This window comes from Emys orbicularis, chromosome 25 (genome assembly GCF_028017835.1).
Source record: "Emys orbicularis isolate rEmyOrb1 chromosome 25, rEmyOrb1.hap1, whole genome shotgun sequence".
Taxonomy (NCBI): domain Eukaryota; kingdom Metazoa; phylum Chordata; order Testudines; family Emydidae; genus Emys; species Emys orbicularis.
The window spans coordinates 2,738,076-2,761,246 of record NC_088707.1 but is presented as its reverse complement, the minus strand read 5'-3'; the positions used below and the strand labels follow the sequence as shown (position 1 = coordinate 2,761,246).

The 23,171-nt window shown below is 53.3% G+C and overlaps 1 protein-coding gene across 1 annotated transcript; it reads right to left on the bottom strand.

Moving 5' to 3' along the window:
• Window positions 1-9,179: 9,179 nt before the first annotated feature.
• Window positions 9,180-22,868, bottom strand: TNS4 (tensin 4). The gene is made up of 12 exons (XM_065422671.1): window positions 22,370-22,868; window positions 16,878-17,316; window positions 15,978-16,402; window positions 14,746-14,832; window positions 13,866-13,985; window positions 13,352-13,444; window positions 12,951-13,028; window positions 12,068-12,139; window positions 10,830-10,998; window positions 10,225-10,293; window positions 9,889-9,915; window positions 9,180-9,309 (listed from the first exon to the last, which is right to left on the bottom strand). Exons 1-12 carry the CDS (start codon window positions 22,866-22,868, stop codon window positions 9,180-9,182), a joined length of 2,208 nt encoding a protein of 735 aa, XP_065278743.1.
• Window positions 22,869-23,171: the final 303 nt, after the last annotated feature.

The window sequence follows — 23,171 nt, the reverse complement described above, 5'->3', positions numbered from 1 at the left end:
ATTTCCCCTTCTACCCCTCCCTCGCAGGCTTGCCTGGGAGGGAGGGGTAGGAGGGGAAATGCGGTGCCCGGGGCTTGCCTGGGAGGGAGGGGGGAGAAGCGGAGCGGCGGCGCACTCGGGGGAGCAGGCGGCAGTGGAGCGGAGGTGGGCTGGGGGGGGGGGAGCGGTTCCTCTGCCCCCCCCAGGGTTACTTCCTGCGGCCCTCCCCGCGCCCCCCACCGCCGCAGCTCACCTCCGCTCAGGGCCGGCTCCCGGCTTTTTGCGCCCCTTGGAAAGTGCCACCCCAAGCACATGCTTGGAGCGCTGGTGCCTAGAGCCGGCCCTGAATACAGGGGTTACTTCTGAGCTGCACTGGGGTCAGAATCCAACCCCAGCAGCAGAATTGCACCAGGGACGAAGTTGGCTCCTCAAAAAGCTTAGCCAAATGGAAAAGGACAAAACCAGTGGGGGGGAAATCTGGGATATTTTTGTAAGCTTCTAAAAGGTTTTAATAAACAATAAAAAGCAAACCGAAAAGGGCAATAAAAGCGAGCGTATGAACTAGACACGCAGCCCTCGCAAGCAGAGCCGTGTAACCAGATACGCTCGCGCCGCAATCTCCCGTCTCAGGGCATTTCATGGCTGGGTGCAGAGCAAGCTTTTGCGCCGAGCGATAATGGATTGGGACCTCCACGCTACTTCCCTTTGCCAGCAGTTCCAGCTCGAAATCCATTTGAAGCTGGTTTCCTTTCATTGAAAACCTTGTTTCAAGCAATTAAAGGGGGGAAAAGAAACCATTCCAGCCCGAGAACCCTTGGACTTTCGTTACGAATCAAATGCTGACGAGGCTTTGTCATCGTTTTTAAATTAAACTCCAAGCATGAAGGAGCCCCCGCTTGAGTGAGCCTTTGGCACAGAGCCCCCCGTCTCGATTTCCATCGGATGTGAAATAAATCTCCCTTGGCACTGCTGCTCCACTCCCTTCCCCTCGGCTTTTGCAGAAACATCCTTAGCCAGTGCAACTAGTGGGGTGCGCGTGTGTGTGCGTGTCTCCATGTGCATGCGTGTGCGCTGAAGGGCAGCCATGCTCGTGTATGTGGTGCATGTGTGGGTCCATGTCTGTGCATGCGTGTGCGCCCACATTTCAAAGCAGAACTGTTAAAGGTTTGCTGCTGGGTCCATCGTTATTGGTTAGGGTGAGAGAAGCCACCTCCTGGTTTGGGGTCATGCTCGGTCCCTTCCCCAGAAGGCCTGGCCTTGCTAGCTCAGCATTAGCATCCAACCTGCTCAGGCCGCTGATGATAATTACCCACCACTCCGTGCGGTGCAGCCTGCAGGCCCCTTCCATGCCTCTTGGCTCCAGGCTGGGATTTAGAGAGCCCCCAGTGGCGACACTGGGCAGCACAAGCTGGGAACCAGAGATTCCAAGAGAACCACAGGGTCTGGCTGTGTCCCGCAGCCTCAGTAGCGAATCCCCTTCACACGGGCGTTCCGGCCAAGCCCGGTCTCTCGTGCAGCGCGAGGCTCTCTAGCCGGCACTGCTGGCACATGCCGCTGCGTCCTGCAGCCTGGCACCAGTGCAAACAGCAGCTGGATTTGCTGGTGCAGGTCGCTGCCAATGGACCCTCCAGCTTCAGCTCTGGTCCCTCCGTGCAGGCAGCGTCACTGGCTGGTTGGTTTGCCAGCCTGCGGTTCCTGGCGTGCTAGTGCCCAGCAGCTCATCTGTATTGGGGGGTTGACCGTTTCCTAGAGCTGATCCGGCGTCACTGAAGACCGGCAGCCTCCCCGGCAGCAAGACGCCAGCACCGCTAGCCGGGGTGGCGCTACTCCCCCGTTTCCAGAAGCCCTTTTCGAAGAGGGGCCTGTGGCTACACGTGGATTTCTCTCTCGGACACCTCGCAGTGCCGCCTGGAAAAACATGACCCATGGGAGAGGCGGGGCAGGGCGGCTCCAGGGGCCCCTTGGCAGGAATGGACCTGCTCAGGTGCCCGCTGGGCCATTGTCACATGCAAATACGTGTGTGCCTCCGCTAGCTGTCCGTCACACATCCCCCGCCCCTCCGCGAGCAAGGCAACAGAGGAAAGGCTGCTTGGATCTAGCCCATGAGCGCTGGGCTGCGCGTGTGGGGAGCAGAAGGGCAGTCCCACCCCAGGCTGGCACGTGGCTAGGCCGGTTCAGGAGGGTCTCACGGCTCTCTCACCTCAAACAGCTCTGACAGGCGGGAAGCAGGGAATGGGGGCCAGGGAATCTAGGCTCTAAATTCCCGGCCAAGCAGAACTGATTCCAGATGTCAGCAGTTTGCTCTGTCCAGGAAGGAGTCAGGGAGCTCAGCCCTTAGAGCTGAGACGAACGCCTCTTGCAGACGGGAGAGGCCTGCACAGGCTTCAACCGGACAAAGCAGGGAGAGCCCTATGGAGGAGACATTCCCTCAGGGTCGGGAAGTGCCTTGCCCCAGATCACAGAGGGAATAAGTGTCAGAGACAGGATGAGAACCCAGGAGTTCCTGGAGCCCAGCCCTGTGCTCAGACCATCGGAGAAGCAGCCCTACATTCAGCACCACCATGCCCAGGGGCACCTGGTGCCGGCAGCCGGGAGGTTTAACATTTCACACTGGGACAGTATCTGATTTGTGGCCTATGCTGCTTCGCACGATACAGCCCCTGGAGACATAACACTTTGGGCTGTACGTTTGCAGGCGATTCCTATTCCCTGTATATCTGCCTGGGCTTCAGCTGCCAGCAGGGGGAACCGCCCTGGTGGGAACAATTCTGCCCTTCTGGTTGAGTCAGCTCCCAGGGGAGAGGGCCCTGCGGCAGCTTGTCCCTCCAGTAGGGTTTTTGAGGTCTCTAAGCTGCTGTGGGGCATCGGATGCAAATGGAAACAAGATCCACCCCCCCCCCCCCCCGCCTGCCTCCCAGATGACGCAACCCCCCTTCCAGCAATGCAACAAGGCCACCGCTGGGAAACCATCCCAGCAAGATTCCCCCAGTGAGCGGCCGCTCCGGGGAGGTCTCAGCTCTGTTCCACATTCCACCAAAAGCTTGGGGGTTATTTTGTGCAATGGAGGATTTCACAGCATCACCAGTGTGAAGCGCGTGTGTGTGTGCGTGCGTTGGGAGAGTGCCCAGCTGCTGTGCCACCCCCTGCGGCTGGTTACCTCCGCCTCGCTGAGCTGGTAGAACATGGTCCTGTCTGAGCATTTGTCTCCTAAGGAAAGCTGAGGGGCGTCACCGCTTGGCAGCTCACTGAATGGCTCCTCTCCCAGTGCCTGTTGACCTCTTCTCCCTGAACATAGCCCATTCTTCATGGAACCCAGTTACACTTTTGGCCTCCACAACATCCCCTGGCAGTGAGTTCCACAGGTTGACTGTGCGTCATGTGAAGAAGTCCTTCCTTATGTTTGTTTTAAACCTGCTGCCTATGAATTTTATTGGGTGACCCCTGATTCTCCTGATTCTTCTGTTATGTGGAGGGGTAAATAACATTTCCCTGTTCACTTTCTCCACACCAGTCATGGCTTTATAGACCTCTATGATATCCCCCCTTCAGTCGTCTCTTTTCCAAGCTGAATAGCCCCAGTCTTTTTAATCTCTCCCCCTAAGGAAGCCGTTCCAGACCCCTCGTCATTTTTGTTGCCCTTCTCTGTACTTTTTCCAATTCTAATCTCTCTTTTTTGAAATGGGGCAACCAGAATTGCACGCTATATTCAAGATGTGGGTGTACCATGGATTTCTACAGAGGCAATATGATATTATCTATCCCTTTCCTAATGATTCCCAACGTTGTTCGCTTCTTTGGCTGCCGCTGCACATTGAGCGGATGTTCTCAGAGAACTATCCACAATGACTCCAAGATCTCGTTCTTGAGTGGGAATAGCTAATTGAGACCCCGTCATTTGGGATGCAGAGCTGGGACGATGTTTTCCAACGTGCATCGCTTCTCACTTATCAACACTGGATTTCACCTGCCATTTCATGGCCCAGGCCCCCAGTGTTGTGAGATCCCTGGGTAACATCACAGCGGTGAGTACGGGATTTCAGCTGACCCCTAGCTGTGGCGCAGTAAGGCTGGTCCCTAATAGTGTCTACCGGTCTCCCCTGTTGCAGACGGGCTCTTTCCCTACTCACTGTCCCCAAGTAGCAGGAAGTACCATGGGCATTTCCACTGGAGCCTTGTGTGGGGATTTCAGAAGGGATCCTTCCCCTGGAGGGAATGAGTTGAGTTGATGGGGCGTCTTGTTGGCCACCTACCAACTTGCCTGGAGCTTGGCCTCCTTCAGATGTCTCCAGAGAGGTGGCACCCTGGGCATCGACCTTCCTAGCTCCCCGAAGATTGGCAGAGAGACCCACCTGCTCTACAGAGACGGGCACGAGCCAGACACGCCCTGGACACTCCCAGACGTGGCTCCTGCTGCAGATCGTGAGCCCATGGCGCCTGCAGATCTGCTAGGCCTTGGGCTGTTCTTAATGGTATTGTGGTGCCAGTCCTGGACCAGGCCCCCCATGGCACGAGGTGCTGTACAGATGGTCCTATCTCATAGAGCTGGAAGGGACCCTGAAGGGTCATCCAGTCCAGCCCCCTGCCTTCACTAGCAGGACTAAGTACTGATTTTGCCCCAGATCCCTAAGTGGCCCCCTCAAGGATTGAACTCACAACCCTGGGTTTAGCAGGTCAATGCTCAAACCACTGAGCTATCCCTCCCTCTCTGCCCCAAAGAGCTGCCAAGAGACAGCAGGTGGCTGCAGACAGATGGGAGAGCATGAGATAGGTAGTGGTCAAAGCGCATCTCCTGCCTCCCTGCTGTCAAGCTACTGGTGGGCACCGTGGCCTAGGAGAGCGGCTGGTCTGGTTCCCGGCTAGCAGAGGACAGTGGTGCCGGGACTTGCCTCACTGCCTTTCCTTGGCCCACTCCTGAGGCAACGAGGGTGAAGCTACAGCAGCCCTTAAGCATCAGCCCCAGAAACACCCGCATGAGACTAACGGCCTCTGCCCAAGGCCGGGGGGAGGCCGCGACCCGGGTGCGAACATCGGCAGGGGTGTAACGGCCGAAGGAGCAGAGGGCGTCTACTAGGGGAAGGAAGGAGCTATGCCCCGGAGCTGGGTGGGGGAAGCTGTAAGCTCAGCCCGCGCCAGGCGGCTGGTTGTTGGCTTTGGGGAAGGGGTGCTGAGCGCGGGCGAGAGGCAGCTGGTTCACACACCAGGGAAGGGAGATTTGCAGCCGTTGGGCCTTCAGCACCATCTGCAGAGAGGTGTCCCACTGGTTCCGGCTCAGCCTGGGGAGGAGATTCCCAGCATGGCTCTCACCAGCTCGGCCCAGGGGGGGCCTATCAGAGGTGCCCCCCAGTGACACCAGTTCAGTGCAGCGCCTGCCCACTCAGGAATGCTCCCTAGTGACTCACGTGTTAAGCGGCTTCGCACTGTGAGCCCCCGCGGGGGTAACGCACGGGGGGGTCTCCAGGAGGGTGACCAGATAGCCAGTGTGAAAAATCAGGACAAGGGGTGGGGGGTAATAGGCACCTATATAAGAAAAAGCCTCAAATATCGGGACTGTCCCTATAAAATCGGGACATCTGGTCACCCTAGTCTCCAGCCCCCAACGAGAACCTTCCGCTGCAGCTCCCAGGGGCTGGTTGCTCCCGGCTCCTTCTTGTTAATGTCACTCAGTGGAGAAGTCTCTGTCTACACTGACAGCGCTGCCCCAGAGTAGCCGCACCACTCTAGCGCTTAGCGAAGGTGCAGCCTACGCCGACAGGCGAGCGTCTCCCATGGGTGCAGGGACTCCGCCTCCCCGAGCCCAGGGCTACGCTACACCCGTGTGTCGGTGTAACTACGTGTGGAAAATCCCCCCCCCCCTCCGAGAGACGCCGTTGTGCTGACCCAGACAGCGCTACGGCGACAGGGGGAGACAGCGACCGCCCCTCTACAGCTCTCCCATTGACACAGCACCCTCGACAGTGGGTACAACCACGTCACTCAGGGTTTGGATTTTCCACACCCCTGAGCGACATCATTATCCCGTCAGACGTTTGTAACGTAGCTGGGGCTGTGACTTTTCGGAGCATTGAGGGGCATGGAGTGTTTGCCCTTTAAAAGATCAGTCACTAGCTGAACTCCAAAGCAGAGCGCTAGTGATGACATGAGGCATTTGCTAGGGCTGCTGCAGGGAGCTGTGGTCATAAAACCACAAACCAGGAAAATCAAGGATCAGGCCTTGTTACAAAATGGCTGGAACGAAAGCGAAGAACCTCCACCAAGAGCTGAGCTTCCAAGAAGCCTGGGCCAAGTTATGGAAACCAGGAGGCGCTTGGAGACTTGCTGGCTGCTTTCTTCCTGAATCCAGGTGGTTTGGGCTGAGTTTCCCTTGGAGCGTTTGGATTGGTCTGACCTGAAACTTCAGCTGGATTTCATGAGCAAAGGGCTCTTCATGGACACAAACATTCCAAATGCAAAAATGTCAAGGATTTGGCTTGACAATTGGCCGTTTTCCCTGCTCCAAAATGCTTTGGGTTTGAAAAGTAAAAGCAACCACCACCACCACCACCGAGGAGTTTTGCAAACTTGGCCTAGTTTTCAGCAGCTTGGACTGAAAAGTGGAGGGTGAGGGTGGGAATCAGATTTTCTTGGGGAATTTTTGCATATTTTATTTTCTAAAAAGAAAAAGGAAAGCAGCAAGTGTTCCTCGTGCTCTCATTTGGCAAGCCAGAGCACTTGAATCTTCATATTCCCTTTGCCATTATACATAGGTTTTCCTGGAATGCCCTGTAATAAACGCAATGAATTAAAGCATTGCTTGTTCACAGATTGCATAACCGAAATCACAGTCCCGGAGGCCAGGCTCTTAGAGGCCAGGCGCAGAGGACTGAAAGTCGCAGAAGTGATTAAATTTTGTTTAATCAAAACAGCATTACAATAACCAGCAAAGCTGCCAGACAGACGTTCCTACGTCTTTATAACTCCCAGAAGATGCGCAAAAGGGGCCGGAGATCAAAGCTGACTCGCTGGCGCCCCCTGGTGTTCTAAACTGGCTCATCCCTCAGCGCTGGACTCCAACTGCAGAACTCTGGCTGCGTGTGGCTCTTTATTTGTTTGCAACAACAAAAAAAGAAAGTCTGGAGGAATTTTCAGTTGGTGCTAATTGGCTCCCTTGTAAACCCCCTCAGCGGAGAGGCCGGCGACCCAGCAGGCATTGTTATTACGTGTTATAGACTCGGCAGAAAGCGCCTCCGCACCAAAAGGCCAGGTTGGGACGGCCACGTGGCCTGGCCTCAGAAGAGACTCATTTGGGGAGCAGACGACAATGGAGCTTTTGTAGGGAATTATCCCCTTGACTCGTTATTCCCCTCGGGTGAAATTCAAGCCTGTGCAGAGAAACAGCAGACGGGCTAGGCACCAGGTCAGCCCCAGTTCCGGGCGAGGCTGGAGGTCTGGGGGGGCCAGTGGCGAGGGGTGCTCAGTGCGGGCTCAGGAGACCAGCGTTGGATGCCCTGTTTTGCAGCTCCCAATGAATCGGAACGAGAGGGAATCCGTTCCCTATCCTCTCCACTCAGCGACCGGAGAGTCCCGAGCAATGGATCACACGGCCAGAATGGAGCCCTTTGAAATCTTGCAAAACAACAGATCTAGTGGATTCCATTTCATAATATATCTTCACTGAAAGTCTAAGCTCAGAATACACCCCGCCCCCCGCTGTTACATAGAAATGAGTGCACTGGTTCAAGAACGACTTCCCCTGGAGTTTTAAGGCCCCTGCCTCGTTTTATACTCGTTTGCATCTGACTCGGCTAGACATTAATGTGATGCACTGGGTCTGGGGCCTCCTTGTGCTGAGTGCAGTACAGAGCAAGAGGTCGCCCTGCAGTGCAATGGGGGCCCCAAGGCCCAGCGGGCGCCTTTTGGGCACTGCCATTATAGCAAAGACAGACAAAGAGCAGGAGGGGAAACTGAGGCACAGAGCGGTGGAGGAACTTGCCTACAGTCACACAGCAGGTCATTGGCTGCCAGGAGTAGAACCCAAGCCTCCAGAGTCCCAGTCCAGGGCTTTAACCACTAGACCCTCCTGCCCCAAGCCTTGCCCCTAATTAGACCGGGCTGCCCACCTGAGCCCTGGCCAAAGAGTTACACAACCTGGTGCTTTTGTACCATGTTACTCCTACGTAAATAGCACAGGAAGTGCTGTGAAAATACAGCAGTTAGCGGATGAAGAGACACAAACAAGCCAACTGCTCCGGATTTTGGCGTCTCGAGTGGGTAAAGCAGACTGCGTTAGCTATGCACTCATGTCAAGCTGATTTCCCAGGCCCAGACTCACTAGCTCAGTTCCCTGCCTTATCTCCTCCTGCTCTGAAGGGACGAGACCTTCAGTTTATGGCCATTGAGTGAAGGGTGGGGAGGGGAAATAGACCTCAGATCTCCTGGCTCCCAGTCCAATGCCCTAGCTATGCAATTGAGCCTCTTACCTACTGGAGTCACCTGCTTCCTTCAGCACGTGGAGCGCCCCAGAAGGAGGCGCCGCCAATTTACATCAGCTGAGGATCTGGCCCAGTCTCCTCCAAAAAGCCAATACATTTACTGTCATGAAAACGTCAATGTTTATTTCTCCGCTCGTCATGATCTGGATATTTCGATCTAGGCTAATCCAGCAAAAATGGCACAAAAATTTACCAGCCCTGGCCAAAAAAAATCCTCACAAGACATCTGTGAGGTCGGGCGGTGCTAACCCGGACTTTTGGAGGGTGGGAGCTCAGACCCCTTTAAGGGTCTCAAATTGGGCACCCAGAAATCAAGGCATCACTATCAAAAATCTTGGCCCCAATATTTTCCCTGCCTGTTAAAGGACAAAATGACTCACCCCCGATGAGTGAGCAAATAACTTTGCAAGGCAAATCCAGCCCCTCACACACTCATCCACCATCTGACCCGCCGTGGCTTCCTGCAGGCTGCGATATATACATGCAAGGCATTCGGCATTTCCATGTGATTCCTCATCAGAGATCTTGAATGAGATCTGATCCCATCAGCGCCTCCCAGGACTGAGCAGGGAGTGTAAAACCTTCCTCTGAAACTCCGGACATCAAAGTACGTAACAAAAGTTATAAATAGGAGCAGTTGCCAAAATGCAACAAGGTAGCAACAGAACGGTAGGAAGCGGCATCCAGGTACTGGCAGCAAGGTGTCCAGGTGTCTACGCAGGTCTGCATCAGCTACTGCTCTGGGAGGAGTTTGCTGAGAAAGTCAATGACAAGAGAAGCTGGCTGCACAGTGTCGTACTCGGCAAAGAGATGACAGAGATTCTCGGCATCCATTTGGCTTTTGGCTACAAAGCCAAAGATCCTTTGGAAACGAGAGAGACCAAAAAAAAAAAAAAAAAAAGGCCTAGTTAGCCTGCGTTCAGAAATGGAAGAGAACAAGCTGAAACTAGCCGCAGAGCGAACTAGCAATCCCACCTGGCCCGTTCCCGGGAAAAACCACACTGTGGTAGTGCTTCTCGCCGTCACCTTCCTGACTATGGAACATTCCTGGGACACAAAGTAGAGTCATGGGGAACTCACTTCCTGAGTACTGAGAACACTTGGGGGGAGGATTAGGGACATGACAGATTTGCTGGGCTCTTTCCATTTAGGGTGAAATTCACCCCCATGAGAGGGACAGCTGTAGCTACCGCCGAGATCTTACAAAGCTTGGCTCTCTACGGGTAGCACTTGTATCCCCCTTCCATTCTGGAAGGGTTTTGTTACAGAGCACTGGTGAATTCTCCTAAATCTGTAAATTTCATTTCTCCTCTGATCACTGGGGTTTTAATTTTTAAGTTTAAGCTGCTGTTTGAAATGTGTCTGTTTAAATACCCAGAACCCCGTAACTAAAGCCACTTTCCTCCTGCGTTTTCGGGAGGTTTCTTTGGCCGAGGCTTACCTTGAAGACTTGCAGTACTTTTGCCACCTGAAAGAAAAGAGATGAAGAAACTCTCAAGAGAAATCCAGATCTTGAATGTTATTAGCTGCGTATAATTACTGTGTAACTAGAAAACTGTTACTTTTACTGGGGAAAAAAGCTTAGTCTTTTCTGAAAATCTGAAATTTTGATCAGTTCTTTCAATTCTGACATTCGACTCAGGGCCAGTCCTTGGTCCCATCCTGCGCCCACATGGCAGTTATTTTCCATCGAGGGTCAAATGACCACTACAGCACCCAGCCTGCTCCCCGAATAACTTCACTGCCCCGACTTGCAGAGCAGTTGGTTGCAACTTACTTTCTGTTCTCAGGGTCCATGCTACAGAAGCTGAGGGCAGCGAGGGGATAGTGCCGTCGGAAAAACACCCTGCAGAGGGGAAGAAGAAGAAGAGAAGGCTTTAAAAGAAGCGGTGCGTGGATAGCTCAATGGGGGGAAATACACTTCTGCAAAATCAAACCCCTCTTGGTGAGCCGACAAGCCCTTCGGTGCCTAAGGCTGGGTTCTGATCGATCTCGGCTGACCAGTGACATGAATTTAGCGCCCAATTCTAGCTCCCCAGTGGCACTACAGTGGCTGTGCTCAAAGTGGAATCATGTCCTATACTATTCAACATAATGGGTCAAATGCAGCCTGGGGGTTACGCCTCCAATGACAGACGGGATTAATGTGTAATTTACACAGGGCTTGCAACATTGTAACTGGGAAGAGACTTTGGTCCCATTTAGGAGAGATAATTCAGGATTAAGATAATGAGGTTTTATGGAGCCCTGTCCCCATTCACGCCAGAATCTAGTCACTCTGCAGCCCTGACCAATCCGCAGCAGCGCTGTCATAAGCACCGCCCCAGGAAATCTAACACCAGCATCTCAGCAGGCCCGTCCGTCCCAAAGGAGCATCCTTACTTTCTCTGGACGTCGGTCAGGGTTATTCCTTGCTCGGTCACTTTGAAGTGAACGATGGTGGGCGTGGGCGGCGTCTCCAGTTCGAAGGTGGAGGAGACGGCTTTCTGAACCGCCGAGGCGCCGGTCAGCGTCTCCACGCTCACCGAGTTGAGGTACAAGACGTTGCAGGCTGCGAGGGAACAGCACAGAACCAAGGTCAGCGCCACGCTGGGTGTGCGGCCCCCTCCCGCCGGCTTTGAAGAGCGATCAGGGCGCTGTAGGGGACCAGCACTTTGTTCTGTGTTTGTACAGCTCCTAGCACACTGGGGCCCTTGCCCATGGCACTACAGTCAGACCAATAATTATACTACATTTCTCTCCCTGATCCTGTGCTTTCACCCGCAGTGCACCCATTACTGACTGCACACTCAGGACAGGAGAATGGCCTTTATATCCTGCTAGCCTTGTCTACTCCGCGGCTCGAAGCTGCCACAATGACACTACCCCAGGACCGCCAAATCCCAGGTGTTCAGAAATCATTAGTCGGGCCATGAAAATCAGGAGATTGGCTTAAAAAATCAGGAGATTTTATAATGTAACAACTGTTGTGTTCTTTTCCTTCGCCTTCGGAGGTTTGAGCGGTTGGGAGTCACATTTTCAAACATTTCTCAATCATGAGAGCTAGCTACTGCCTTTTGTTTTAATGCAAGCCAAGATTCTCAGGCAGTCACCCGACTCCTGGAATTAGGGCTGCAAGAAAAACACCAGGTACCACACGACTTGTGATAAAATTGTGCGAACTGGCAACACCGCTCCCCTCCCACTCCCCCAAGCTACGGGTCCTGGTCATGTCAGCTGCTCCTCGGCTGCTTCCGTGACTTGTGTCAGAATTTATCACAAGTGTGAAAAAAATATCTCAGTGTCGGGTGTGTTAAAAGCAGGGCCCCAAGCAGCCAAAAAAAAAAAAAAAAAAAAAAAGCTGCGATCGCGATCTGCGGCGGCAATTCGGCGGAAGGTCCTTCGCTCCGAGCGGGAGTGAGGGACCGTCTGCCGAATTGCCGCCGAATAGCTGGACCTGCCGCCCCTCTCCGGAGTGGCCGCCCCAAGCACCTGCTTGCCAAGCTGGTGCCTGGAGCCAGCCCTGGTTAAAAGTGAAATCACTCCGCGTGGGGTGAAGTCCAAAGCCCTGGAGGATGGCGACAGGTTGTCCCTCCAGCAAATAAAGCCCAGAAGAAACCTGGTTTCTTTCCTTTGCTCACCTGCAGTTTTCTTCATTGCAGAAATTGCAGATTCCAGGGGGGTCTCAGAGCTATTTTCTCCACCAGCAAAATCTGTGCAAGCAACAAACAGAACCGTGAGGCGTGGGGAGAGCAAGCAGCTCTGAAATCAACGCTTGGCCAGGGGTGAAACTCACCTCTGTTCAGGGGACACAGGGCCCAGGAACCAGTTAAGTCTTAGGGTCTCTGCACACGGGTGAATTTCACCCGCTGTGAATAGGCCACATCTATTCAGGGATCCAGGGACATCCCCCACCACCCCTCTCCTCCTCTTCCAAGCCCTTCGTGTCTGTGTCCCCCATCCACCTCTATGATCTGACCCCTCCTCATTCGTCCACTCTGCTCCGCCTTTCCGGCCAGCTCTCCGGAGCCCTCTGCTCAGCCCACGGGTCTCTCCACGGGCTTATGTGCACCCCAACCCCTTGGACTGCTGCAGAGGCCGCTCGCACCTCTCTCTCGCTCTGGGTTTAGCAACTGCAGCCAGCGTGCTGGTATCGCTGCACAGGATTCAGAAACCGTGTCCACAGGGCAAAACGTACGTCGTCTGCTCTGCCCACAACCGGGGAGGTATTGGCCAGTTTTTCTTCTCACCCCTCACCACAGCGGCACTTACAGCTGCCAACCATTCATGCTTCTCCCTAACTCCTGACCCCACCTACCAGTGCTGTGCCCTGTTCCCACTGATGCATCCCCCATGCCCTACGTGTGCCCGTGAGCAGGCCCCCTTCCAAACTCCGGTTTTGCTGGAACGGGGGCGTAGCTGTGAAGTCCAGACGTGTCCGCAATGTCCACCTAGCCACCCCCCACCCCCCTCGCTAACTCCCAGCATTTCTTCCTGCTGGTCTCCTCCAAGTCGGACCTGTACCTTGTGTGGGGATGGCCAGCTTGCAGGGCAAGGCTAGTGCTGTCATGGCGTGCTGGTAGACGAAGGCAGACAGGCTCCCTGCAACAGAGACAGCGAGAGGGCTTACAGGACGGCAGGGACAAGAGACCCCACCAGCTCCCCCGCTCTTCCACCACCCTCCCCCTCATCTCAGCTGGCCTGAGTGAAGACGGTGGCCTTGGTCTAATGTTTTTTACCCATTGTATTTACAGCTCTGACTGGTCATGCGACACACGCTGGGAAGTGTCTGCAACAGGCATTTAAGCTGCTTCTTGCTGCTTACTTGTACAGCACCAGGCACAAATGTGATCAGGGGCCCGGTGCTACCGTAATACACGTAATACACTCCTGTAACTTCCGCTCCACGACAGTAATATCCTTACCAAAGTAGGGCTCCTCGCTGGCCCCTTTAAGGTGCACTCCTTTGGCAGATGACTCAATGAGGAAGTGTCGGACCTGGTCGCTGCTGTCATCACCTTCAAGCAAAATGCAAGAGAGCCTCTACCACAATCTCCAGTGTTACTGCCCACCATGTTTTTGACCCTCCACTTTCCCTGCATGCCTCTGGGCTGGGCTGTAATTGCACGACACCCTTTAGTTCAGCTCTATCTGCAGGGTGGGATTTTCAAAATGCCATTTCAATTGTGCTTCTACGCCACCCCTAGGCAATTAGGCACTGACCCTTACATCCCCCTGCAGCCTTACTTTGAGGTTTCAAGTGATGTGTGGCCCTTGTGCTGACCCATCGGGGTGAATTTTACACAAAGATCCAAACTCGGGGGTCCTTAATCGAGCAAAACTCTCACTGCTTATTGGCTCCGTTACAAACTGCTGAGCCTGGCGTATACGATTCTCCTGGGGAGTTTAGCTCTATGTTCTTAAGAGGCCTCTCTGTACCTGTCTTGCAGCCGGATGGTGAGCTGAGAACCTTCATCGCCAGCCCAAATGACCCGCGGTACGACGTGCTGTCCCGCATGAGGAAAGCGCCTGGTTCCGCCTCCTTCAGAAGTTGGATTGCTGAAGGCACACAGGAGAGGGTTACCCATGCAACACAGGCGGCATTTCAGCATTTCTGAACTCAGCATTCCCTCTGTCTAGCGCTGTAACCATCCCCGGGGGGCAGTGACATGCAGCGGGGTGGGCTTCAGGGTGCATACGAGTATTTCCTTCATGCATCTGCAACCCATGCTACCAGTATGGTGCTTTGTCTCCCTTTAGTGGCTAGACCACATATACCCATTTAACGAGACTGTTAATGTTAGGTCCTCCGAACTAATGGACCTGCTTCTTTAGCAGTTGCCTCAGGCAGTAGAGCCTCATTGAGCTTTTAAATTCAGAGGACCAGGCTCTGTCCTTGCAGAAGACCTGACCAGAATGGTGTCACTGCACAGGGGTGATTCAAGAAGCATTCAACTTCAGCCAGGATCCTTATCCTGGGAATTGAAAAATACAGGCGGCCCTTTCCAAAATCAAGTTGACTCAGCTGATCATTAGAGAGGGGAGCGTATTCTCCTCAACTCGGACAGCACAGACAGAGGGAAGACCTGATGTTTCCTGAGCATCATCTCTAGACTGGCGAGTGCCTCTTCCACTTCTGTAACACCAGCTTTTATTGGGTTAGGATGCAATTAGGAAATAAGTCACTATGGGACCTAAGTGATGCATAGAGCTTCTGCTGGTCCTCTGCCACCCCATCAGATGAGCAGCTCTCCAAGAGCTACGCAGAAGGGTAGATTTGGGAATGGGATAGGCCTAGCAACGTCTCCTCTCCTTTTACCTTGGTCCCTTGTAATGCTTGGCTTGAACCAGTATTTTGACGTGTCCATCACAAACTTCATGGTTGGCTCACCATCTTTGGAGGGACCTGCAAGGGACAATGGCATTCCCTCATGCATGGCACATGACACGAACCTCTTTCTTTGCAGAGAGGCACAGGCATGTGTTATAGGTATTTAGATCCCAGGGATTCTCTTGCCTGGCATCTTTAAGGGGAGAAGAACCCTAACAAAGACTGTTTCTCTTTTAACTGAGCTTGGGTTTAAATGTTTGCTCAAGTCTTTCAATTAGAACTTCCTCTCTGGTTCCCAGCATAATTCACTCTCCACTTCATTATCTTCTTGGCAAACCACAGTCAAGATCAGAAAGATAATAGGCTAGCTCCTCAGCTGGTGTGTATCATCCCAGCTTCACTGAAGTCAAGAGCGCTATGTTGAAAGACATCCCTCTTTTCTTTCCCATGAGAACCCAGATGAAAAGTCTCTGTCAGGAGCTGCCCCCGTAAACTATTCCAGAGAACAATGGCCCAGTTGTTTACTCTTGAACTAGGAACCTTGTGTTTCCCAAACTTTTGATATCTTTAGATGGCCTCCAAAAACAAATGGGGGCAAAAAAGTCTTAGCACTGAAATAAGGATGAAATTAAAACATTATGGGTCACATTCTCAGCCAGTGTAAATAAGCAAAGGTTCATCTGCTTCATTGGAACTACCCTGGTCACACGAGCGGAGGATGGGACCCTATAATTTTATGGAACCTCATCGTTACCAGATGTTTTTAACACCCTGACCCTTTTTTAATGAACAATTCCTGGACATTTCTGCACACAATTTTCTGCTGGAGAGAGTCTTCATTTATATGCCATCTTGGTCACACTTTATAGTGGGGTTCCAATTTATGAAGGGTTAAAAATGATGACTAGATGTTTCAATAAATGATTAATCAATCATTCTAGATCTTTAGAGAGTCCAACACGTTCTTACAACCATGACTTATAACCATCTCTAACACCTCTGATGACGGGGTTATCACCCTCAAGGACACAACTTATCATATCTATAATATCTATAAGTGTCTTATTAACCATTTATAAATGAAAGCTTGATTGGAAGTGGAAACACAATCTCCAGTTTCATCCTGTCTTTCCACCTTGGTAACCTAGTGGGATTCTCTGTGTTGGATAACTTTGCTCTGAAACAGAGAGTGGTTCCAACTCAAAACAGGCACAACTTACCGGCTGAGGAGAAGGAGAGAGATGTTTCAGAAGAGGTCTTATTCAAGCTGTTTATCCCTGAGGAGGAGCTGGAATTGGGTGGAATTGTCTGCTTCACGGAACGCTGGAAGTCTTTGCCCATCCTGGGAGACGTCTCGCCATGTTCCAGACATCCGTTGACCAGCAGTATGGGGATATCAGCCATGGAGTTAACAATGGACGGGGGACAGCTGCTGGCATGTCCCTTCTGGAGTGGCGGGGAGGAAGAGTTGTTCACTTTGTTGGAATTGGAACCCGGGCTAAAGGCATCTCCAAAACGATTGACTTGAATGCCGGGGGAGGCGAGACAAGGGCTGCCGAAGGAGCCGACAGATAAGGGGCTTTCCGCTGATCTGTGGGCAGGTTGGTGAGAGTCGGAGTCATCGTTGAGAAGCGACTGGGTGCTGCTGCAGAAGAAAAGCAGAAGGTACAGGGAAATTGGAGGGCTTGTTCTCCAGCTGACGCACTGTGCAGCAAGCCAGATAGAGGTTGCCTGGGGGGGGTTGGGGGGGGGGGAACCTTGCCTGGCTCCTGTGACATCAAATCACAGCATGAAAGCTCACTTCCACCCCAGGGGGAAATAAAGCCAGCTCCCTCTTCTGTCCTTTCCTCTGCTCCCACTCTCCAGTCTTCTACCGCAAAGGGCGGGATGGGGGCACTGGTGAGCATTAGGGCATCTGCTGTTGCCCAGGAGAATGCAGCACTACTCTTTGGTGGCATATTCAGCTCTGAATCCCCCAAGAGCTTACTGCCCATCCCCACCCACCTGGCTTCTGAACGGGGCCATCTCCATAAAGGTGGAGAAACTCTCTGCCATGGCTCGTTCTCTGCGGAAATACACCCGAGCCGCTGAATGCCCAGACATCACAAAGGCAGATTTACCTTCCAAGCATGTAACTGGTGTCTGATCCCGGGCTCGTGGAGAGCACGGAGACCCTGCTGGTTCTCTGTGGAGCCCGCCCAATGTACAAAGCCTTCCGCAAACTCTCCAGGCCGGGAGAGGTGGCCAGGAGAGTATTTGGCCCGTAGGAGATGCAATCCTTCTGACCACGCTGTGGGATGGACACACATTCAGACACTCTGTAGCAGGTCTGGGGGGAGCTCCCAGTGGGTGGCTGATTTTGAGGAGCTGCCCGGTTGCTCTCAGGCCCGGAGGGGCTCGAGAAGACAAGACTGCCGTTCGGGGTGCAGTTGTCCCGGGCTAGCAGGAAGCAGCTGCCTTGGGGTGACATGGAGAGCGGAGTGATGCAAGGACTGGCCGAGCCCTGCATGGATTCGTGGCTCTTGGCTCGGGTGGGGGTCATTTCGATGTACTTGATCTCTGGAAACAAAACGGGAGGAGTTAACAATAAGGTATTTGGGCAGGTTCATCAGCCAAACCTAGGAGGAGAATTATTATGGATTTAGGCTGCAGTTTCCAAACAACCTAGGGGATTTTGATGCACAGTTCCCATTTACTGGCCATCCAAATCCCTTAGGTAGCTTTTGGAACCTCTGCCTCATAGTGACCGCACCTCGCGGAGTCAATCTGGATCAGGCCCTGCGTTCACACCGAAGGTGACACGGTCCCTGGCCGTGAGCGCAACCGACAATTGCAAGTGCAAAGAGAGCTTGTGTTTGATGGGAATTTCAAACAACCCCCCGTGCCCCACGCAAGCCCCACAACGGTGCTCTTCAGCGCTAGTGCTTAGATGCAACCTCCACGCTTCATTAGACCTGGGCTGTGGTTAATTCCCTTCTTTATAGACCCCCTGGGGCTGCAGGTGTTGTGTGGCCATTAGCCAAGGAACAGGGAACGTTACAGAGCCGCTTCCTGCCAAGGTTTTGAGGAGCCCCTTTCTCCCACGTCACAAGGCCAGGCCTTGCATTGCAGCTCCCAGAAGCAGATTCCTAGCTCCCCTCTCTGAAATGGTGACACTTCGCTTCTAACTCCAGCCGGAATGCCCCGCCCCCAGCCTAAGGAGAGCAGCCCCCAGGAAGGCAGGGTTATGCAGGGTCATCTCGGAGAGCGCAGAGCCCCTTGTGATGATTACATGTTGATGCCTGTAGCAAAGGGCGGATGCTTCTATTTGTCTTCCTTAAGCAGCTGTTCTGTTTGTACCTGACTAAAGAAAAAAACGTCTGGCTACTCCCAAGTGAGTGATCACATCAGACTCAGGGACAAAGGGCGTGAGAGGCGGGATGGGCTTTCTGGCTCCTGCGTACCGCTTACAGCTCACCTGGTGTACAGGCCCCGTGCTTGGCCGTGTGCACAGGGTGTATTTCTCAGGCGTGGCTGGATGCTTGGAGCATTGGTAACCATGCACAGAACCGGCGTGGTGCCATTGGTGTGCAGAGCGAACCTGCACATTCCTAGCTGATCAGCTCATGGGCTGAGCATTCCTGCAGCAAAAGCAGCCAGTGCCCGGGGCAGGGGAGCAGCTCAGTCGATTCCGTTGTCCCAGTTTGGGCAGGAGTCCTTTGGTTCCCAAAGCAGCTCTTAAGGCGATTCAACATCTCTCAAGTATGTGCACCCCAGTGTCCCTCCCAGAACGGCTCTCCCTCTCTTTCAGGGCTCATGGGACACCCCCAAGAGAACACGTACGGATTAGTATATTGCTGTGTCTGGCCACACACTTGTGAAGGGGAAAGGTTTGTTTCTAAGCAGATCTAAGAAAGCCTAACAGTAAAAAGTAGATTTCTGCACTCACACGAACCGGCTTTCTTGCTCTGGAAGTTAAGAGTGGAATCCCGGGTTCTATTCCTGGCTCTGGGAGGGGAGCAGAGGGTCTAGTGGTTAGAGCAGGGGGGGGACTAGGAGATGGGGTTCCTGGGTTCCATGCCCAGCTCTGCCACTGCCTCGTCTGACTTTTAGCACATCATCATTTAACCGCTCGGTCCCTTAGTTTACCCATCGTAACCCAGGGATCAAAAGAGCTCACAGGCAGGAGGGATCGTGACCCTCAATTAGTCAATGTCTGTAACTTGCTTTGAGATCCTCACTGAGAAGTGCCCCATGCTAGGGGGCAGTGCACGGTCATTGTGTGCTGAGTTACAATGGTGTGATCTCTGCCGGAGTCCCTTGTTCATGAACGAGTGCTGCTTTCATTTCACCAGCCCAGCCCGGTTTAGTTTTCAATGGGAGCTAGCCCAGGCCGTGCTGTCTGGTGGGTGATGACGCTCGGCAAAGAGGGGGCTGGGACTGCTCGCTCCCTCAGCTCTGTGGGCTCTTTCCTGCTTTTGAAAGGCAGATACCACAGCAGAGACCTGAGCCCGACTCAGCTGTGGGCCAGAGCACAGGAAAGAGAGCCCTGGATGTACAAGAACTGTACAATGCAGTGGAGTCAGAGCCAGTGTGTGAACCTCCACTCCAAGTACTCCGAGATTTCTAGACTCTAAGGCCGGAGGGACTGGTATGATCTTCTGAGCTCTGCACAGCACAGGCCAGATTTCACCAGCCGGTCCCGCATCAAGCCCACAGCTTCTGGCTGACTACAGCAGCTTTTAGACAGAGATGCCCAGGCTTGATTTAAAGACTTGGAGGCGAATCCACTGTGCCCCGGGGTTGTTCCAGTCGTAAATCACCTGCCCCGTTAAAATGGTGCACCGTGTATCTAGCCTGAGTGTGTCTAGCTTCCGCTCCCAGCCGCTGGATCTTGTCATGCCTTTGAAGCTGGGAGGGTTCCTTGCACTACTTTTAAAGGCATCAATAGGATGGAATATTTTTTTGCTTCTGTAATAAAAAAATGCTCTTAAAAGTTTTGAGTTTCCTTGTCATTCATTTGACAGGCCTGGTTGCTATCTTATATCGTGTGGTTAGTGAGTAGCTGACTCCGGGAGGACGGCAAATTGCCAAAGACTGCAGTCACTGCTTCTTGTAAGAAACAACAGCGCCTCGAAGGCATCAGGTTCTAGGACAAGTCTGCACAAGAGGTACTCTTTGGTTGCCTTCTGGGTGCCAGGCCCCTAGGCAAACGTTCAGTTTAATTGGGCTGGTGAATCTGTCTACAGTTGAGAAACCAATTTTAAAATAAAACAGGCTGTGCTTAGATAAACACGCAAAAAGGAGCTGGATCAACAGCCCCATACAGCACATCAGAGCCCACAATACTCATGGCGACAAGGTTTTCACCTGGACGCAGCAACGCCAGGCCTGCTGCAGCGGAGAACAGCAGCCTTGGGGCCCACGTGCCAGAACCAGGCTGGGCTGATCTGACACTGCCATTGCAACTCGGATCTAACCGAGAACGCTGCCTAGTGGGTGAGGAACTTCAGCCGGGGAACATGAAAGGTGCTGCAGCCCGCCAGAGCGACAGGGCTAGGGGGATCTGCTGGAAGCGTGTCAAATCCTTTAGAGAAACCCCGACTAAAAATAAAACCACAGCAGTTCTCTCTCACGCCTCAACCTTTTCCCAGACGCTCCCCTCCTCGCTATTACTAAAAAGCGGCAATCACCCTATCAAAGACAGTCCTGGCCAGGGCTATGTCACCAGTTTGTCCTAGTGCCGGCTCATTAGCGTTCAGAGCCCTTGTGACCAGCTCCTGGCTGGAGACGCTGTGTCCGGGAGGTCTCCCTTCAAAGGAAAAAGAAAGGAAAGATTGTAACTCAGAATGGCCCTGTTAGGAGAAATAATTGGCTGTTTCCGGGTCATCACTTTAATCCAGCTGTTTGCCTGCTATCTTGAAGCTCTTGCCTATCAGACGGGTTTAATATTAGCTCATGTTCCTGGCTAATTTTTTGGCAACAAGAAGCAGCAGGTGTGACTTCAAAACAACAGCCTGACTGACCAATGCCACATGCTAGGCGGGGCCGAGAGGGACAGTCTAACATTCTCAACCACTACGTACGAGAGAGAATTCGCATCAGCCACGAATCTCTCCCATGAACACAGGGTGGATTATGCAAACTCTCCCTGAGTGGAAGGTTCAAACGCACACACCATGATTTCCATTCGACAACGGAAAACCCGCGGGCGTATCCAGGGCCTTTACAGAAATGATTTCTCAGGGACCACTGCATCCCTAAAAGTCTTCATTCAACATCGCTACTTTGTGCAAGCCACTCTCCGCCATCAGTCCCCCCTCAACTCTCTTCCTTGCAAAGGAATTCGCAGCAAGAACCCAGGGGAACGTGTTGCAAAGGAACGCCATTCACAGCCGCTCCCCGTCGTTCCTTGTCGATATGCCCCTGCTCCAGCTCATTCACTTGCCCCCTTATGGCACTGCCAGCTCAGCGCTATCTGAGTGCCTCCCAAGCAGTGAAGGGGTTAGCCTCACTGCACCCCAGCAAAGCAAAGCAGTGCGGTTAGCTGCATTTTACGGATGGGGAAACTGAGGCACGGAAGACGCGCGCGCACACACACACACACACACACACACTAGAGTTTTTTTAGGAACAATCCCACGGCTGTAGAGAGAGGCCGCCGTGGTGGTGACGGTGGGTTCACCAGCGTGTCAGCGAACCCGGCTCTGCGCAGGGCCCAGTGGCTAAGCCTTGGGTGGGATTCGCTCTCACAGCTGGGGACAGACTTTCGAAGGCACTCGCTCTGCGCCTGGCACATGGGGCTCTGCTGAAAGTCCAGCCACTCCTTTGGGGGCCTAAATGAGAGCTGAGCTCCACTGAAAACTCGGGCCTAGGAGACTGGCACAGGGTCACACCGGGATTCTGTGGCAAGGCTGCGAACTCAACCCAGAGCCCCGGGGCCATCTCAGCACCTTAACTAGCCTCCCTCGGAGGGCGGTTACCCCCGAGAGAAACTGCCGGACAAACAAACCTCACACACGCTCTCCTGAGGCCGCGCGCTGCAGGCTCGGGGTGCTCTGACCTCTCTGCTAAGTCACTCACACCCTGCGCCTTACTTCTGAGCGCCTGCCTTCCCCGTTAATCCCTCATTAAGCCACACACCTCCCTGGCTTTAACTCCGGCCAGGTGACCGTAAGCCATTAGCTCCCCCACTAACCCCCGTAAGTCACCGAGCCTATCTGTGCCTCAGTTTCCCAGCTGTGAAATGGGGAGAACAGCTCTGCCCTGCAGCACAGAGGGTCTATGAGGTTAAATACATTACAGATTGAAAGTGGCCTCGGACACTATGGTGATGGGGGGCCACAGAAGTCAGAGAGAAAACTTGCCTGCCCAGCCACAAAATCAACTTGCCTGCCCCTGATGTGATAGGCAAGAAAAATCACATCCAAACCCTGGCTGTACTATGGGTAAAATTACGTTTCACCAGTGCCCTTTTTGAGGACTTGTGCCTGCCCGCTGCATGGGGTGAATTCTCTGGGATTGCACGTGGCACGTGCAATGCACGGAAATGCTCTGGGACTTTCATGCTACTTTGCTAGGGGTGAGCGCGCCCTGCGCTGGCTCCGCTGCACATTGACGACCTTTACCTCACCTAACGAATCGGGGTCTGGTTTCTCGGTCACAGCCGCGTTGCCAGGAGACGTGGGTTGGGCAGTGTACTTCTTGCTGCTGTCTGGTTTGAGCAGGAGGGGCTGAAAGGTCGGGTCGATTTCTAGGATCAGTTGGTTCAGGTTTTCTATCGACACATCCAGGGTCGGAGACACCTCGGGAGTCCCCTCGGTCTCCTCTTCACCCTCTGGCTGATGTGTGGGACTGGCTCTTTCCAAAGAGGCAACCTGATGCTCTTTCCCGGGGGTGGGAGAGGCCACACGCGTGAACACGGCATTCGAGTTAGGTCCATGCAGACGGGCTTTGGTTTGTGCCATTATAGGCTGGCTGAGCCAACCCTCGGCTGAATAATAAGAACATTTTGTAGTCAAGCTGGAGCAGCAGGGGCTCCCGGCTGGATGTAAGCTTCTGCTTTCTTCCTGGGATGCAACACGTATCGTCTGGCCAACCCGTAGCACGTGGCTGGGTATGACCTGAGACATTGCTTTGGCTTCCTGCCTTAATATTCAGTCTGGGAGCGTTGTCTCCTCCTTGCCTTCGAGGTGACTTCTCCACCAAGGGCCACGACAAACCTTTTCTTTAATCTGCCGTCTCAAGCGGAAGGCACCCGAAGGGAATCTAAAGAATGCAAAGAACGAGCAGTTAGACACTAGGCTCTCTGGGAGCAGGACTGGACGTTTGCAGAGTAATATCTAAAGTAGGAAAGCAGGGGTCACACTTGGAATTCAATTTGGAAAAAAAAAAAAAAAGCCACTCTGCAAATTTTCCTTTGCGCTTGATTCCAC